An 18,442-nucleotide genomic window follows, 5' to 3' on the forward strand; every position below is an offset into this window, starting at 1 on the left:
ATCTGTGGCCCCTGATGTATTGTATTGTAAGATTGTAGACGGTATAATATTAAGGCATAAAATGGCATGATTTATAATTCAGATACAGGTTCACAGAAAAACGAAATATATTTTACAATGGAATGTCAGCCTTTACACCATTAAAAGGGATAAATGGAGTTTATAATTTATTATATTTTATTTAAAACATAAATAGTACTGTCTTAATTGTTTAGATTTTTAGAAGGCACATTAACATCTTTCACATTTACAACTCTATGTGTTTGCTGCATAAAAACTAGGTCGATAATTGCAATAATTTGACCATAAAGAGCTGAAAAATGTGGAAAAAAATTCATTCTCTGTCACAAGGGGGCGCTTTAGGAGCGCTGAAATACTACGGTTTCCATGGGAACGGCTGAACACAAAGCAGCAGCATTAATGCAGTTTTATCAGACGTGAAATGAAAATGCAAACGATACGTTTCTGAGGACAATCAGTTCCCTTCAGATTCATTCATTTAAAGACATCAGTGCCGTGTTTTGACTTTGAAACGTGCAGCGTGCATATTTATTCAATGACATCACTGCCTTTTGAAGTTTAATCCAGCCCTATCGCGATTCTCCTCTTTCCGTCCCCAAATGTAAGACCTCCTAAATTATAATTAAGGGCCTGTCCACACGGAGACGCGTTTCGCTGTATACGCATACATTTTTTATCGTATTGGCGTGTCATCCACACGGATCCGGCGTTTTAGGAGACTGAATCCGCTATTTTTTGAAACCGGGTCCCAAAGTGGATAAATCTGAAAACGACACCCTCGCGGTTTCGTGTGTACAGCCAATCCGTATATTTTCTGAAACGATGATGTCATCACATCACGTGTCGGCTTCGTCACACGTAACAGCAACAACAATATTGGGGGACTACATGATTGTGTTCGTGTTGCTACTAAGCCTGCTAGCTTTATTACAGCAAAATATATTGCTTCTATGCAACTGTTATGAGCAACAAGCGATACTGTTCACATCTTCGTCTTCTTCTTCTTAGTACGAATACAGCGCGCAAGGTTATGCGCATGCTCAAAGTCTTCTTCTCCGTGTATAGTGTATATCTATGGCAGAATTACAGCACCCCATACTGGTCTGGCATATATACTACACCGTTTTCAGTGGTTTCGTGTGTACGGAACTTTTTTTTAGAACGAGAAAAAAAAAGATCGGATAGGGCACGCACCGGCTTCGTGTGGATGGAGCCTAAGTCTTTTCTTATACTAATTGATATATATAAAACTTTTTATGGCCTTAAATTTGACACAACCTAATTGAGGAGTTTTTAAGGACCTGCAGGAGCCCTCTCCTTTACCATAGATTTACGATTTTTTTTTTTGTTTTTTGTTTTTTTGCACAAACTATAAAAAAGTATAAATACTCGTGCATAATCTCTTTCCTTTACGTCATTCTTATGATAATAAGTAACCTTAAATCTGGTGAAAACACCACTTACCAGCAGCCACGAACATGTCTATCCTTGGCCTTATAAACATGATCGGATCTTCCGGGTGGGGTCGTCACGTGACGAGGGTCATTCTATTACAGCTAAAACATTATTAATTAATTTTACTAAAAGTTCGATTGGGCAGGCTGTCTAGAATTCGATATTTTTATAAATATTTTATTTTTATATTATTAAATTAAAAAACAAATCTTAACAAAAGGGCACTTTGATCACTAGGAGCCAAAAGGGCAGGTGCTCAAGCACCCTCCGCCCCCCCCCTCTGCACGTGCCTGCTAACCAGGATGACAGGACCTACCTGACGTCAGTTGCCCCTTTCAGACAGAAATACTTGTAAATTTATACAAAAATGCGCTGTTTATAAAGGCAATGATGTTCCGCCTTTTTACCGGTAAAGCCTCATTCACACATCAGTTTAAAAATACCTGTAAATTCTGTGGCATCATTTGTAGGCAATTTTCAACGTGTTTTAACACTAAACAATATTTTTGGAATTAACTATTTCTAGAGTTTACACCAAGAAAAAAATGCTGTTTTATTAGAGAAGTCACTGACTTTTTGCGACAAGTAGGATTCAGTTTACAGCACTTCTCATTTGGCATCCGTAAACACAGATTGAGTATCACAATTCTATTTTCAGTTTTATTTTCCATCATTCAATTTTAAGAATGTCAATAGTGGAGAGGCTTCACTATGCTGAATAAACAGTTTTTTAGAGGAAACAAACAGCTTATCATTTAATGCTAATCGGCTAGTTTTCTATGTTTCACACAACACAATATTTTTGGAATTAACTATTTTTAGAGTTTACACTGAGACAAAAATGCTGTTTTATTAGAGAAGTCACTGACTTTTGGCGACAGGTAGGATTCAATTTACGGCACTTTCCATTCATTCCCATGGTATCCCTAAACGGCGATTGAGTGTCGCACAACTGACTAAAATTCAGTGACGTCAGGGCTTTAATGTGATTGGTTATCAAAACATACATGATCCAAGTTAACCATTACGCTTTCTGTAATAGTAATACAGACCCTCTCATCAAAGCCAGTAGAAGTCAAGCCTGCAACCTTTAGCCAAAAAAGCATCACAACTAAAGCTAACCAGAGGCCGTTTTTTTAATGGATTTCAGTAAAGGAGAGGCTTCACTATGCTGAATAAACAGCATTTTAGAGGAAACAGCTTATTATTCTAGTCTTAAAATATTGTTTTAATGTATTATCTTAATTATGAGCACACTGGTAGGTAGTGCAAACAGTTTTACCGTTTACTGTACGTTATTATTATTCTTCTTATTTCCCTACGACAGATAACGATCGGAAGTCTCACCCATAGGCTTACTTCTGCATAGAAAAAAAGGTTTCACACAGAGCACATTAGTAATGCTTACTAGTAATGTTTGAAACTTCTCATACCAGAACAAATTTACTGATACTGATTTTACAAGTTTATAGTTATAGTATAGTTGACCAGTAAAGTTTGTGAGAAAGAGGCAAATGTGATTTAAAAACCAAATTATTTGCCAACAATGATCCCACAGAAACGTTCTATGAGCCACCATACAACTGCAGGCTCTTGTTTCTGTGACCTCTAATTTGCTTTTTCAGCTGCAGTGCACATACATCTTCTTACACCCTGTGCACAACAGGTGTATCGATTTTGTCAAAATAAATTGAAGCCAAAACTACTTCAAATGAATTATTTTGTTTTGCAGCAAGACAACAAATATCGCAACTAGAATGTTTGAGCTAAAGTTGAGTACAAAGAAAAAAAATTATACTTACAAGTTTTAAGAAAGTCTTTTGGAAGGGAAAAAACCCTCACCACCAAACATTAGAACAACAAATGTGAGATGATAATTCAACACCATGCCAACTTTTTATTTAGTTGAATGCTTCATTACAAAAATATTGAAATACATTTGGAAGGCAATTAATGAAAAGTTTTAAATAAAAACAATTTGGGGAGGGATGGGATACAAGGTGAGAACGAAAATTATACTGACCACCTAATAGAGTAAGCCAATCATCTACAACATCTTGAAGACAAATGTCTTTTTGTACTATGCAGCAACAAATGCACAGTTGATTAAGAGTGTAAATGGTTGTTTATACACCTGCTGGAATGTTGCTAACTGAATCTTAAGCAGACGTCATTGTTACTCACTGGAGAGGGTTCATAAAGAAAACATGAAAAGCAGGCTGGCAGAAACAAAAAAACAAACAAACACACATTCCCTGCACATCAACATTTTGAACAAATATTCAACCAACAGATCAAATACTACAGTTAAAAATCATTAACAATTGAAGCAAATTTACAAATTAACCACGCTGTCTGTCTCTCTCTCTCACTAGCTCAGTTTCTGTGTCCAAGCACGGGAAACAAATCTGAACCGAGGCCAATCAAAAAGAAAAAATAAACCTTTAGCAACTAATCACATCAAGCTGTTAAATGAACAGAGCTAGGTACAGTCCTGTGATGTATATTTTAAGCATCACTGCATGGTCACAGGGCCATAGAGACTAATCGGAGCCTTTAGCTCTGCGGGGGAGGCGGTGGAGGTGCAGGGGGCATCCCGTAAGGTGGCATACCGGGGATCCCCATCATGGTCACAAAGTTAGGGTCCATGGGTGGGGGTGGGGGAGGAGGTGCATACATCATGCCTGCCGAACCAGGTGGAGGGGGTGGTGGAGGAGGGGGTGCACCAGGAGGAAGCGGGGGTTGGACCCCAGGTGGAGGCGGCACCATAGAGGGGGTGCCCATTGGAGGAGGAGGTTGAGCGGCTGAGGCAGCTGTCTGCTGGGGCTGCTGCCAGGGTGGCAGGTTTCCAGTCGCAGGGGTGGATGTGGTTGTTGTATCTGGGGAAAAAAAAAAAAGTCAGTCTGAGCCAAAAGGATACTCTTTCAGGACATCAACTGTGTACTATTGTAATACACTTACTTTGCTGCCATGGCAGTGGAGCGCTGGTTGCCATGCTGCTCGTGGGTGGTGGGGGAGGGGCCTGCTGTTGCCATGGTGGCAGAGGTCCTGAGGGTGGAGGTGGTGGTTGGTTATTTGGGGGAGGTGGAGGCGGGGGCATCATACCCATGGGTGGCGGCAATAAGCCTGATCACCAGACAAGAGAAGGAAAAGCTTTAAGCTTTCTGGCACACTAAGTATCCAAGTATGAGCATGCATACTTTAAAGGGTTAGTTCACCCAAAATGAAAATTCTGTTATGAATTAATCACCCTCATGATGTTCTAAACCCGTAAGACCTTTTATCTTCGGAACACAATTTAAGATATTTTTGATTGAATCCAAGTGTTTTCTCTATAGCAGCGGTTCTCAATTCCAGTCCTCGCGCCCCACCGCTCTGCGTATTTTGCATGTATCTCTTAGTTAACACACCTGATTCAGATAACCAGCTCGTTAGAAGTGAGCTCTGTGCAGGAACTGTGTTCCAATTGACATGGTCCCTGCACAGTGTTCATTGTTCCCTACTCCCTGAGCGGGGAAATCTGATTCCTACACTTCGAAACATTCATTCACATATTTGCGCTATGCCACCGCATGCAGCGTCTTCACAGATGTAATTTACTAGAAGAGTGTGAAGTGTGACAGAAATGCATCTGTAAATAAATACAATTTAAATTCACGTCTCGCACGCTTTAATGACCTTCAGATGGAACATATACGCTCGCTATGAACTAATGAATAATGGCGGAATATCCTGTGATGTCCACTACGAAGTGCGGTAACGTTGGAATAGAACAAACGTCTGAAGCGATACGTGAAACACACAAAATGTGCAGAGCGGTGGGGCGTGAGGACTGGAATTGAGAACCGCTGCTCTATAGGCAGCAAGGATACTACCATGTTCAAGTCCCAGAAAAGTAGTCCATGTGACATTATTGTTTCAACTGAAATTATACTAAGCTACGAGAATACTTTATGCAAAGAATACAAAAATAACAACTTCATTCCACATTTTCATCTCTACTCGTACCATGCGTCGTGGAAATCTATTGACCTGGGTCAGCATCACACACACATGCGTCGGGGTACTCTCATGAACGTGTGTCCACAAGTAATGCAGTAGAGACGAAAATGTGGAATAAAGTCGGTACTTTTGTTTTCCTACTTTGTCGATCATCTTGGTACTTTTCTGGGCCTGAATATGATAGTACCCTTGCTGTCTATGGGGGGGTCAGAGAGCTCTCGGATTTCATCAAAAATATCTTAAATTGTGTTCCCAAGATGAACAGTCTTACAGGTTTGGAACATCATGGGGGTGAGTAATTAATGACAGAATTTTTATTTTTGGGTGAACTAACACTTTAATATTTCTAAATACAGATGCCAGTATGGAGCTTCATAGGACATTTTCCCAATATAAATGGAAGCAAAAAAAATATCCTTCTATCCTTCCAGGGAATTGTTTTATTATGCTCCAATAAAGGAAAGGAAAGGAGGTGAAGTGAGGCCAAGTATGGTGACCCATACTAGGAATTTGTTTAACCCATCCAAGTACACACACACACACACACACACACACACACCATGAACACACACACACACCATGAACACACACACACCATGAACACACACACACCATGAACACACACACCCGGAGCAGTGGGCAGCCATTGCTGCGGCGCCCGGGGAGCAATTGTAGGTACGGTGCCTTGCTCAAGGGACTCACCTCAGTCGTGGAATTGAGGGTGGAGAGAGTGCTGGTTATTCACCTTCCCCACCGACAATCCCTGCCGGACCTGAGACTCGAACCCACAACCTTTGGGTTACAAGTCCGACTCTCTAACCATTAGACCACGGCTGCCCCCGTGGTAGTTCACTAAAGTAGTAGTTCACTTCCAGAATGAAAATTAACAGATAATTTACTCGCCCCTTTGTCAAAGACGTTGCAGTTTCAATGCAGCTTCAAAGGGCCCTACATAATCTCAGCCGAGGAATAAGGATCTTATCTACTGAAACGATCTGCCATTTTCTGAATAAAATAAAAATTATATACTTTAACCACAAATGCTTGTCTTGCACTAGCTTGGCTTCATGCATTACATAGTGACGTTGGAAAGGTCACATGTGACGTAGGTACTGTCCCAGTGTTTACAAAGCAAATGTGCAAAGACAAGCCAAATGCCCTTTACAAAAAATGATAAAACATAGATGTCAGATGATTTTGAGGTTGGAGGAGAAAATGAGAAACCTTACTTTTTTAAAAACAAAGTACACAGATGAAGAACTAACCACACATGACCTTTCCAACGTAATTACGTGAAAGTGTGAAAGATGATTGCAAGATGAGCGCAAGATGAGCTTTTGTGGTTAAAAAGTATATACATTTTAGAAAATGACTAATTGTTTCACTAGATAAAACCCTTATTCCTTGACTGGGTTTGTGTAGAGCCCTTTGAAGCTGCATTGAAACTGCAATTTGGACCTTCAAGCCAAAACCATTGAAGTCCACTATATGGAAAAAATGTTTTCTCAAAAAACTTCATTTCTTTGTGACTGAAGAAAGGAAGACATCTTGGATGACATGTTGGCATTACCAGGAACATTTCATTCTGGAAGTGAACTTCTCCATTAAGCAGGAGTTGAAGCACTGAAAGCATAAAAATCATAGGTTAAACTCACCCATGGGGTGTCCAGGTGGTGCTGGGCCTTGGTTCATTGGAGGAGGGGGCGGCTGCATCCAGGGTGGAGGCATTCCATTGGGGTTTGGCGGCATAGGAGGGCCACCCATGTTTGGCATTGGTGGAGGGAAGTTGTGAGGGCCACCAGGACCCTGGTGCATGCCATGGAAATTCCTGTTATCAGTTGGGCCTGAATTCATCCAAGGAGGACGATTCTGAAAAGTGTTCAGGAGAGATGGAGATATTAAGTTTAAATTTTTCAAACACTTGTAATACTTAACTAAGGATAGTTCAAAATTAAAGGGATAGTTCACCAAAAATGAAAAATTGTCATATTCTGTCACTCCGTTTCTGTGCCATGACCGCGGTAGGACCCTTGCTGTCTAAGGAGGGTCAGAAGGCTCTCAGATTTAATGAAAAATATCTTAATTTGTGTTCTGAAGATGAACAGAGGACTTACTAGTTTTAAATGACTTGAGGGTAATTAATTGATTTATGGGGGATTTATCCCCAGTAAAAGCTTTTACTCTTCAAATAAATTTATGGGAGTATATGTGCACATTATGAAGAAATCTGCATCCAATAAGGAAAAATGGGCTTACTGGTGGTGGCTGGTTGTTATTGGGTCCTGCAGGACGAGGTCCACTAGGGGGAGGATTGTTGTGTCCCCCACTGGATGCAGGGACTGGAGCCTCTCCTAGCTCTGCCATGAGAGACAAGTACTCTTTATCCATACGGGCCTTATCCTGAGCAGACTGGGGTGGTTCACCGGCACGCTGTGCAAAGGAACTGAGAAGAGAAATACAATTAACCTTACTGTGATATCTGAACATAACCAGAAGGTGATAAACTACTTGGAAGTGGGGGAAAAAATCACTGTTGATCATTGGTGGATGGGGTTACCTGGTAAACTTGCAGTCTGATGAAATGTGACCTGCTCCACCACACTTTGTACAGACAGTTGTGTTTGTGATGCTGCGAGGCTCTGTGCTCTGCCATGGCCGTAGGATTCTGAGAGGGAAAAGTACACATTGATAAGTATCAAACATCTACATTTGCTCCCCTGCCTCTCCAAGAAAAGGTCAAGAAATCTGCATCTAGTCTCTCACCTGTTATCATCCTCTCTCAGAGTGCCATTGAGTCTTGCCAGCTCCCTCAGCTGCATCTTTCTCAGATCATTCTGGTCTTCTGGGGTTTCAATGCCCTGCTTGAGGATATTACGAATCTGTGGACAAAAAGAAAGCACTTTGAGCTTTGATTCTTTTGATTTTTATTAAATGGATTTTTGATGCAAGTATCATTTTTGACTTCCAAGTACAGGAACGTCTGAAATGGCTCACCTGCTCTACAGCTTTCTTGACATTCTCCATGGTGTTAGCTGTGACCAGTGCATGAAGAGGTTCATCTTCTCCTGGAAGCATCTGCCCATCCTTACGGCCCACCTTCCCTTCCTTTACTGAGCCTTTACCACGAATCATGATCTTCGCACAGCACTCCTTCTCAATGTTTTTAAGAGTGTTTCCACTTAAAAAAAAAAAACAAAAAACAAAAAGACAACAGATCAGAAAGAAGTTACTTCATGACCTAGATACTCCAATCAGCCAAAAAATAAATAGATTGAGAGCTTAAAATCATGCAACTCACCGTGGCCCAATCAAAAGCCCAACAAAGTTGATCTCTGGGTATTCATCCTGAGGAATCATCACCTTATCACTGACCCGAGTAGCTGGTGGTCTGAGAAAGAAGAATAACAAAAACATTTGACAAGTAAATATCTGACACCACAACCTGTGAGAAGGTAAAAAACAAAAAAACAGAAGAGTTAATTCATAGAAGACATACTTGTAGTCAGCAGGGGGTTTGAATTCAGGGTTTAGTCCCACCATCTCTGTAATGAGAGAATGCCTCTCTTCCTCCAGCTTCTTACGTGTCCGATATTCACGTGTATTAAGCCTCTTCCCTTCACTGTTGTAGATGGGCTCAGGAGATGGAGACCTGTGAAAAAGAACAAACAACAGAAAGATGCAGCACAAAGTCAAAATTTTAAAGCAGTACTTACACCCTCAACAATTTAACATTCAATTGCTTGCCTACTCTTGACTGGCATTGTTTTGACTTGTTCTGTGGTCATTTAAAAAGTGCATGGGATGCCCCAGAGTGCTCATGTTCAAATGGGAAAGACGAGAAAGAGGGAAGGAAAAAAAAAAACGCTCACTACAAATATATAATATACTAAGAGCTTGAAGCTCAGAAGAAAATGAGTGGCCTTTGGAATTTGGCGCCAGAGAGTCCATTGAATTTTCAAACTTTAATAAAATGTGTCTTTAGTCTCGAGATTATCTGGGGATGGAAATGAAGACGAATATCTGAGACAAACGGGGCAACCAACACACTTGAAGAGCGTCTGTTCTTGAATGCTGATCTAAACCTTCACACGTTCTCAGAGAGCATTCAAACGGTTACCTTCCCCTTGGATGGTGCTGAAAACCTGTTAACCTGCACAATGAGGCTCTGTGCTTGAAAAAAGTTACGAGAGGGGGAATTTGGGTTAGAGAAATGAATTTGGATTAAATATTAACCTTCAACAGCTCTCAAACAAGACAGCCACACAAGCGTGACAAGTTCAATGAGAGGCAACCCGAAGAGGAGAAAAGTAGGGGGGGAAAAAAAGAGGGAAGAACTTTTCTGCTGGTTTTCTTTTGGACTGATATCTCCAGCGCTGACAACCTGAAGCACACCCCCCAGCTTTGTTTTGCGAGCTGGAGGTTGATGAGCGATCGTTCCTAAATCCTGGAGTGGATAGACCTTTGAGAAGAACCTTTTTAGAGTTGGCGGTGTAAAAACGTCAGATTAAGTTTCTGCCGGAGAACCTAAGGCTGTTCAGAGAGCAAGGGGTGTGGCTACTAGAAAGACACTCTGACGTCAGAAACATGACATTTCCTGCTATGTGGGATGCTTATGAAGTCTATGAGCGGCCAAAGTGATCATTGTTAAGGTTATGGTTATTCCAGAAAGAAAAGGTCAGAGGAGTCTCCTCCGAGCGGTCTTCCAGTGCGGAAATCTGGAATACTGTGGAAGTTCCTGAACAAAATGGTGGCAGCCCCATTATGGAAAACCGTTATTGACCATCCAATTAACCAACCATTCAGATTTTAGGATTAAGGACTCGATTTGGAGGTTAGAAAGAAGGGGCATTAAAAATGCAATTCAAAGTGCATTTCAACTGCTTAAATAGCGGGTAAACCTAAACTACTGTCTTAGACTACAGGAACTACACTGAAATAATCAAATTAAATTCGACACCAGCCTTTAGAATACAAGCTTTTCATAGAAAATAAGCATGCATGCAATAAAATACCTACAAGAACAATGCAGAAGAAAATTAAATGTACTTAAGACGATCAATTTCCATTGCTTATATGACTGCACATTATGCTTTGGTAAATGTGTATTATCAGCAGGTCATTTTCACTATCATACGATACGGTCTGCAAAACAACTTCTATTTTCAGAGTATGTAGCATTGACTAATCACCTGGCAACATTAACTGAAATATAAGTCTATTCTCTGATAATTAACAAAATATCCTACTGATAGACTTTAGCCATATCTTTGCCTCTCTATACAAAACAGATCCAAAAGCTTACCTAAAATTCTACTAAAAACAAAAACTGGAATGTTTGGGCATGTAACAAAACCAAGTTCATGATCAAGGCTTTTCTTTACTTTTTAACTAAAGAAAGGCAAAGATATGAGGTCATTTTAGAGCATTTAGACTTTGAATTTCTTCATAACAATCACTTACCCCTACATACACATTACGAAGTACACTTACGAACTGGCCTCACATAAAATGGCGCATTAAAAAGGTAAAGGAAATGTTACTGTTGGTGGGTTTAAATCGTTATTCCGACCTGTCCTCAGGGTTAACAGGGATTCCCAGGTCTCCTGTACGCAGTTTACGTGTCAGGTCTTCGATCTGCAGTTGGACTGGAAGAAATCAGGTTAGGAAGAAAAAAAAACAAGGATGGAGAGAATTGTGGTTAACAACAAAAACACCCCACAAATGCAGAAACAGTACACTGTAAAACTCAACGTTACTAAGGTTAAACAACAAATAAAAAAAAAACAATTACCATGGTAATTGTCAGTTCACTAAGAATCAAGGTCAACTGAAGACTTTTGATCCTCTGCAACACATTTTCTGAAATACCAAATCCCACCCAGATTTCTGTAAAATGTACGCGTTTGATCTTGAAAGAGTTAATGAGCCCATACAGATTTTCCCAAACATCTAAAAAAGGAATGAAAAAAAAAAAACTAAATAAAAAATAAAATAAAAATGAAAAGTTTGGCCAATTCAGGATTCAGAAACCTGGAGGGATTTCACTAAATAGCTATTTCAGAAAAAGGTTAATTGTAACAGGCTTTCGATTTCATGCCACCAACTTAGAGAATTGAAACTACTAAAATACAAACTTCAAGTGATCATTTCAAGCTAAAAAGGTGGCAAAACATGAAGGCCTGCCAGGGAGAAAAAAAGTTGGGTTTGAAAACAAAAACCATATTGGCTAAGTGGCTTGAGCAACTGCATGATGAGATTGAAATTAAGGTTTTTAGAGGATAACACCAGTGTAATTAAAAAAAAAAAAAAAAAAAAAAAAACACTAACCAACTTCATCAATATTATTCAACACTCATCAAGTTATTAATGTGTCACAACAGCCACTTACCAGATGTTACCAAAACTAATCAGTTAGAACAACTGAAATGCAATATTTAGACAAACAGATCAGCCTTTAGTGAATTGTGTTTTTTTTTTGTTGTTCATGCAAAAGACTAGATTTACTCAGGTCTCAAGCCACGCCAAAAACTGACCTGCAATCAAATAAAGTTTTGCATCACTCATGGAAGCATTTAATGGGTTTTCACATGCATTTCTCTAGGACATGCTTAAGAGAATCAGACCCCACAGGTCACACGTTGAATGGTGCAGGTTGATGGTAGGTAAGAGACATGAGGTGTCAATAGAGGACTAGTTAAAGAGATGTAGGTCTAGATCACATTATAGTTGAACAAACACTACACCACATGCCATTGCAAAACAAGTGCCTGACAGCAATGAGAAAGCAATTTACTACACACTGCTTTCAGACACTGGGGATGGAGATGACTTTCGCAATTCAATGTTGGACCTGCATTGCTTTGCAGTCAAATTGGACTTGAGACATTTTGCATAGTAAAACATGAGCAGTGATGGAGTCCTGCAGCTGGAGACAGTTCACAGCAAGCAGCAACATCAGAAAAACACTGTGGGTTCTTGCTAATGGACATCAGATGGTATGCAAACGTTGACAGTGCTACTAATACCGCAGTGCTTCCTAGACAAAGAAAACGTCCTCACATTGCACATCGATGGAGTTAGTACATTCTAGTGAACACGGGGGGGGGGGCAAAGTGCTGAATTTCGGTTGATTGACTTCTTTGAGAAAACCATCCCTTTTTTGAGTCATACAGAGATGGCCATTTTGCACTGAGACTTTCAGATTAATAGTTAGCAAAGAACAAAATCGTAATCCGTTTAAAATGACCTCAATTATATCAACAAAGAAGTCAGACTAATGAAATTCAGCAATTACATCCTGCATGTGATGTGCAAACTGTGAGGAAATAATAAAACCGACAAGTTTCAGGACAAAAAAAGTGAGTTGTCTGGGTGTAGAAAATATACCCCTCATTCACAAACACAATGTTCTGCAACTTAATAAACTATGACTTATACACACATTATAACAGCAGTAAATTCAGATATTCACCTATATAAGCTCGTTCCTGGTCCCGAGTCAGCCCAGGAGGAATCACGGTGGGCATGCCCGGGATGACGGTCTTCTGATCAGGGGTCTCGCTGCTCCAGCGACTCCTTTTCCGCTTCTTCTGTCCAAAGTCTAACAGGAAATGTTATAAGTGAGAAGTCACTGCATCACTCTTTGTGTTTAACCCTATAAAGCCTACAGTATTAAATGTGACCCTGAACCACAAAACCAATCTTAAGTAGCACAGGTATATTTGCAGCAATAGCCAATAATACATTGTATGGGTCAAAATGAAAAAAAATTTGTTCCATAATGATATTTAGTACATTTCTAACCGTAAATATATCAACACTTAATTTTTGATTAGTAATATGCATTGCTAAGAACTTCATTTGGACAACTTTAAAGGCGATTTAATCGATAGATTATTTTGCCCCCCTCAGGTTACAGATTTTCAAATGGTTTTATCTCAGCCAAATATTGTCCTATCCTAACAAACCATACATCAAAGGAAAGCTTAGTTATTAATATATAAATCTCAAATTCAAATAATTCATCAAATAAACAACCATTATGACCGGTTTTGTGGTCCATGGTCACATATGTGACCCTGGACCACAAAACCAGTCTTAAGTCGCTGGGGTATGTTTGTAGCAATAGCCAAAAATACATTGTATGGGTCAAAATTATTGATTTTTCTTTTATGTCAAAAATCATTAGGAAATTAAGCAAAGATCATGTTCCATGAAGATTTTTTGTAAAATTCCTACTGTAAACCTATCAAAATGTAATTTTTGATTAGTAATATGCATTAAGAACTTAATTTGGACAACTTTAAAGGTGATTTTCTCAGTATTTTGATTTTTTTGCACCCTTAGATTCCAGATTTTCAAATAGATGTATCTCGGCCAAATATTGCCCTATCCTAACAAACCATACATCAATAGAAAGCTTATTTATTGAGCTTTCATATGATGTGCATATCTCAGTTTTGTAAAATTTAACCTTATGACTGGTTTTGTGGTCCAGGGTCACATATGTGATAGGCAATCTAAAGGCCTCTAAATTACCAACATGAAAAAAACAGTCCTGGAAAATATCGTAAACAATTTACAACAGGCTCCCATCCACCGATTGATAAGCAAGTAAAACTTAATAACTTTTATACTGTTTGTCTGTAACTGGACTGAAGCAGCTGTGTTTATCCATACATTTTATTGGCCAAATAAACAAAGAAAAGAGATAGAACTAGACAACTGATATTCATATGCATTTTATGCAAGTAAACTGTTATAAAGATCTCACCGATTATATTACAAACTTACTTTTTGGCCATATAAATCACAGCAGCTGCACCAAAATGCATAGTTTTGTGAGTGTGAACAAAACCTAAAAAGTTCAATAAACTCTTCTATTTAATATATAACACTTTCTCTGGCTATTATTTAATATGCGAGGCTTTACAGGGTTAAACACAACAACAATTGCAAAATGCAAGAACGCAGGTAAAATACTATATGAACTACATATTAGTGTCCTACACAATCTCGAGTTTTCAGTAGGCAATACTATTGACGAAACAATAAATCAAACACTAAAGAGCCACAACTATAAAGGACCAGGCCGTTTGTCCTGAGGCTCAGGCCCGTCCACGCTGTTTACCTCCACTCCCCGCCTGAGACGGTAGTCCTACTCCGACTGGGTTTGAGAGCGCAGAACTCACGGCTACGGGGAACGGAGAGAAAGCTGGGTTTGGTAATGGCGGTTGTTGTAAGTTCTGCAGCGGGAAAGACACCGGAGGCCCGGGCGGTGCCATTAACCCCGCGCCGGGGCCAGAGTCAAAGCCTCGCTTAGCGCCGATGCTCGGGTGCAGCTTCCCCAGAGGGGTTGCGTTGGCTCCCGTTGCCATTTCTGGGCGTCAGGGGCTTCTCTGCGGGTTAGTATATGCACAAAAAGTCTATGTTTTCTTTCAAAATATTATGAACGTATGAGCCCTAACATGCAACCTTCTTCTGTCACCCGCTGGCTAAGATGGCGGCCACTGAGATCGACAAAGGAGATTTGACGTCAGTTTAGAACTATCCGATTGGTCGATGAATATGTCCATCCATATGTGGTTTACAGTCATTGGATCATTCAGGGTCTGTCGTATTTCCGACGGCCTCCCATTGGCCGTTCTAGTGCTCACTCAGCATGCGACCCAAACGCCTAGCAGGGTAGGTTGGCTCTTGTAAGTGCGCTTTATCAGCACTGGATAACCCATAGATATATATACGTAGATGCCTCATTAGCGACTGTTTCTATGGGCCGTTATACGTAAGCCGTCCGCCATTTTGCAGCGGTCCACTTGACGTCATTCACCCATAGATCTATGTAAATCACCATAGTAATCACTAGGGCCCAGTTTTTCAAAAGTAATCCACTAGGATTTTGGACAACGGATTGGATCAAATCTTGAAAATGGGTTTTTCAAAAGAAAAAATGGATTACATAATCGGATTAGATCATGTAATCCAATCTTGGTTTTGATCCGGATCAAACCTTTAGTTTGGGTTTTTCAGAACTTTTTTGTAGGATTTGGATCACTTTGATCCAAAAAATCTGGATTAAACTGATCCCATCAGAAGGGTGGATTCAGCGTGGATTTCATGCCCAAAATGTAATGAAAACTTTAAAAATGTATCAAATAATACTTTATTTGGATCATGCAGTATCTTGCAAGATATCCTATTTATTCATAAGGTTTTAATTTTATTTGTTCATCCGTCAGGCTACAGTGATTAGGTAGGCTTTAACGTATTCAGCCTTTCAGTATAGGCCTACAGCAAAGTAGAAACAGTTTGGCCTCATAAAATAATCCCCCAAACAGCTGTCAAAATTGACCAAAAACAATACATTTTATTCTGTCACTAATTGATATATATATATATATATATATATATATATATATATATATATATATATATATATATATATATATATATTCATCACAATCGAAAATATTTTTTGTTTTTAGAATATTTATTAGTGATGCATGCAATGATTACAGAATAACCAAAAATATGCAAAGAATGGCAATCACTGATTTTTGGAATTATTATTTGACATTAAGTCTTTTTTTTTATTCAATACATCTATATTTGAAACTTGTTATAAATATCCTCACTGTACAGTGTTTGTGTTGTAGGTCTCAGATGAGCGGACTGCTGGAAGAGGATGGGGTGTTTTTTTTTCTTGTTTTTAGCTTTTTTTTTTTTTTTAATGTGTGTGTTTTCATTTCAAATAAAAATAAACTTATATTGACCCGACACTGGCTATTCTACTTGTTGCTCTTTACATATCTATAGTTCTACATTGTGATTTCCTATCCTGTTTGAGCACTGGTTATCCAGATTTGCTGATCCTGAAAAGTTCCTATCCGGATCAGATTGATCCAATCCGATGTTGCTTTGAAAAACTGGCTCAAAAGTAAGATGGATTACGTGATCACGGATCGCAAAAAAAAGGTTTACTAAATCCGGATCAATTTTATCCGGATTAAACCTTTTGAAAAACCGGGCCTAGGGGTGCAACGGATCGCAGATGATCCGTGATCCGTACGGACCGGACCCCACGGTTCGGTACGCATGTGGTTCGCGGATTACCTGTTAAGTTGAACCTTCATAGAGTAAAAGTGTATAATTTGCATATGTTTTGTCTTGCCAATTTACCCATTCAAACTACTTAAACTGCTGCAGCAAAAGGAAACACGCGCGCTGTTTCTTTCTTTCTTTCTTTTTTTTTTACCGCTGCCGCACATTCCTGAAGCGAGCACGCGCACAGAGAGAGAGAGAGAGACAGAGAGAGACGCGCGATTCAAACTGCGTGATTCACAGATTGATTCCTCTTTAAAACTTCTCTTAACATAAATACAAAGTTATGTTTAATACCCGTTTTGGTATTCTGGTAAACAGTCGGTTATGTCTTCAGTGAACCGAAACAGCTGAGAAAGATTAGGCCTTAAAGAGACAGCGTCCTATAAATACCTGCAGTGAGAAGCACTAGTTATTTTACAATTAAATACTAAATTTCTGCACCTGAATACTAGTGTAAATGATTTTATTAGTAAATTTATGTTGTATTCATCTACACTTGTCATTTTTGTAATTGACTTTATTAGTTCAGCTAGTAGTTTTTGCTGTGGATTAGAAGTACTTAAAGTTAGCATTCAGTAATTATAAAAAAAAAAAAAAAAAAAAATTGTTTTGTTTGTTTTTTGCTGATCCGAAAAATTATCCGATCCGTGACTCCAAATCCGTGATATGATCCGAACCGTGAGTTTTGTGATCCGTTGCACCACTAGTAATCACTGAATATTGGAAATGCCACATGCACAGCCGTTGGTCTGCGAACCTACAGTATGGTGAATGACGTCAAGTGGACCGTTCCAATATGGCGGACGCATCTACGTGCTTGGAGCGGTCCAATGCGGTACACCACAAATTAGACAGAATGTTCATGTTCTATTAGATATTTTGTTAATTCCCTACTGTAAATATGTAATATAATTTTTCTTAATAATATGCATTGCTACATCATTTGGAAAACTTCAAGGGTGATTTTCTCAATATTTTTTTTTTTGTTTGCACTCTCGGATTCCAACTTGTTGTATCTTGGTCAAATATTGTCATATCCTAACAAACCATACATCAGTGGAAAGCTTATTTATTTATTAGCTTTTAAAAGATGTATAAATGTTGTGATGTATAAATCTCAATTTAAAAAAAAATCAAACCTTATTTCGATCCTTATATTATAAGTATCATCAATTTGAAAATGTAACAGGTATTTTTTGCACATTTGAACACATAGAATGATAATTTATTTTTAATAACCATCACTTTTCATAAAACTTCTAAAGTTATCGAATGGCTGGTTAAATAACACTATTTTGGATACACGCTTACTGGTTAAGGTTAACTGGTCTTGGCTGGTTTAAGCTGGAAGTAGCTGGTCTCCCAGCCTGATCAGCTAAGAAACTGGCCAAAATCCCTTTAAAACCAGCCTGCTGACCAGCTATAACCAGCCAATCATCTTGGGTTGGTTTTAGCGGTTTTATTTTTTTCAGCAGGGATTATACTGTATTTAAAACATTTAGCTTGAGGTAGAAGTCAGATAGCAGTAATTATATTTGAATAGTACACACATATTTGTAGCCTGTGCATCATAATTGGTTTCTTTGTTTATTTAATCCATGAAACTCTTTATCTTTGTTAGTGGCAGATTCTTTGAATACAATAGCAGTATATGGAGCAATTCGAAGCAGATGAATTGGACACTTTTTGGAAGATGAAAGTTTTCTGTAATAATGTGTGTGGAAGAATTATTTTAATTATCATAATTAGATTGAAAAATATTTAAAATATAAGGATATAAATCCTATGCTGATTTAGCATTATATAAGAAGGGAAAAAAGAATACGAGGAAAAGAGGAAATGGGTATTTAGTCAGGACTGC

At 38.9% G+C, this 18,442-nt stretch overlaps 1 protein-coding gene across 3 annotated transcripts; it reads right to left on the reverse strand.

The window, feature by feature from the left end:
* Positions 1 to 3,353: 3,353 nt before the first annotated feature.
* sf1 (splicing factor 1) lies at positions 3,354 to 14,972 on the reverse strand. Of its 3 annotated transcripts, none has more exons than XM_073836314.1 (12): positions 14,609 to 14,972; positions 12,950 to 13,078; positions 11,048 to 11,123; positions 8,975 to 9,127; positions 8,777 to 8,866; positions 8,473 to 8,656; positions 8,242 to 8,357; positions 8,036 to 8,143; positions 7,735 to 7,921; positions 7,134 to 7,347; positions 4,438 to 4,524; positions 3,354 to 4,355 (listed from the first exon to the last, which is right to left on the reverse strand). In XM_073836314.1, exons 1-12 carry the CDS (start codon positions 14,853 to 14,855, stop codon positions 4,033 to 4,035), a joined length of 1,914 nt encoding a protein of 637 aa, XP_073692415.1. In that variant the 5' UTR covers positions 14,856 to 14,972; the 3' UTR covers positions 3,354 to 4,032. The 3 variants fall into 3 exon arrangements, with proteins under 3 accessions (XP_073692415.1, XP_073692414.1, XP_073692416.1); XM_073836313.1 differs by having other exon boundaries at positions 4,438 to 4,602; XM_073836315.1 differs by lacking the exons at positions 11,048 to 11,123; positions 14,609 to 14,972 and having other exon boundaries at positions 4,438 to 4,602; positions 12,950 to 13,077.
* Positions 14,973 to 18,442: the final 3,470 nt, after the last annotated feature.

This window comes from Garra rufa, chromosome 3 (genome assembly GCF_049309525.1).
Source record: "Garra rufa chromosome 3, GarRuf1.0, whole genome shotgun sequence".
NCBI classification, from domain to species: Eukaryota; Metazoa; Chordata; class Actinopteri; order Cypriniformes; family Cyprinidae; genus Garra; species Garra rufa.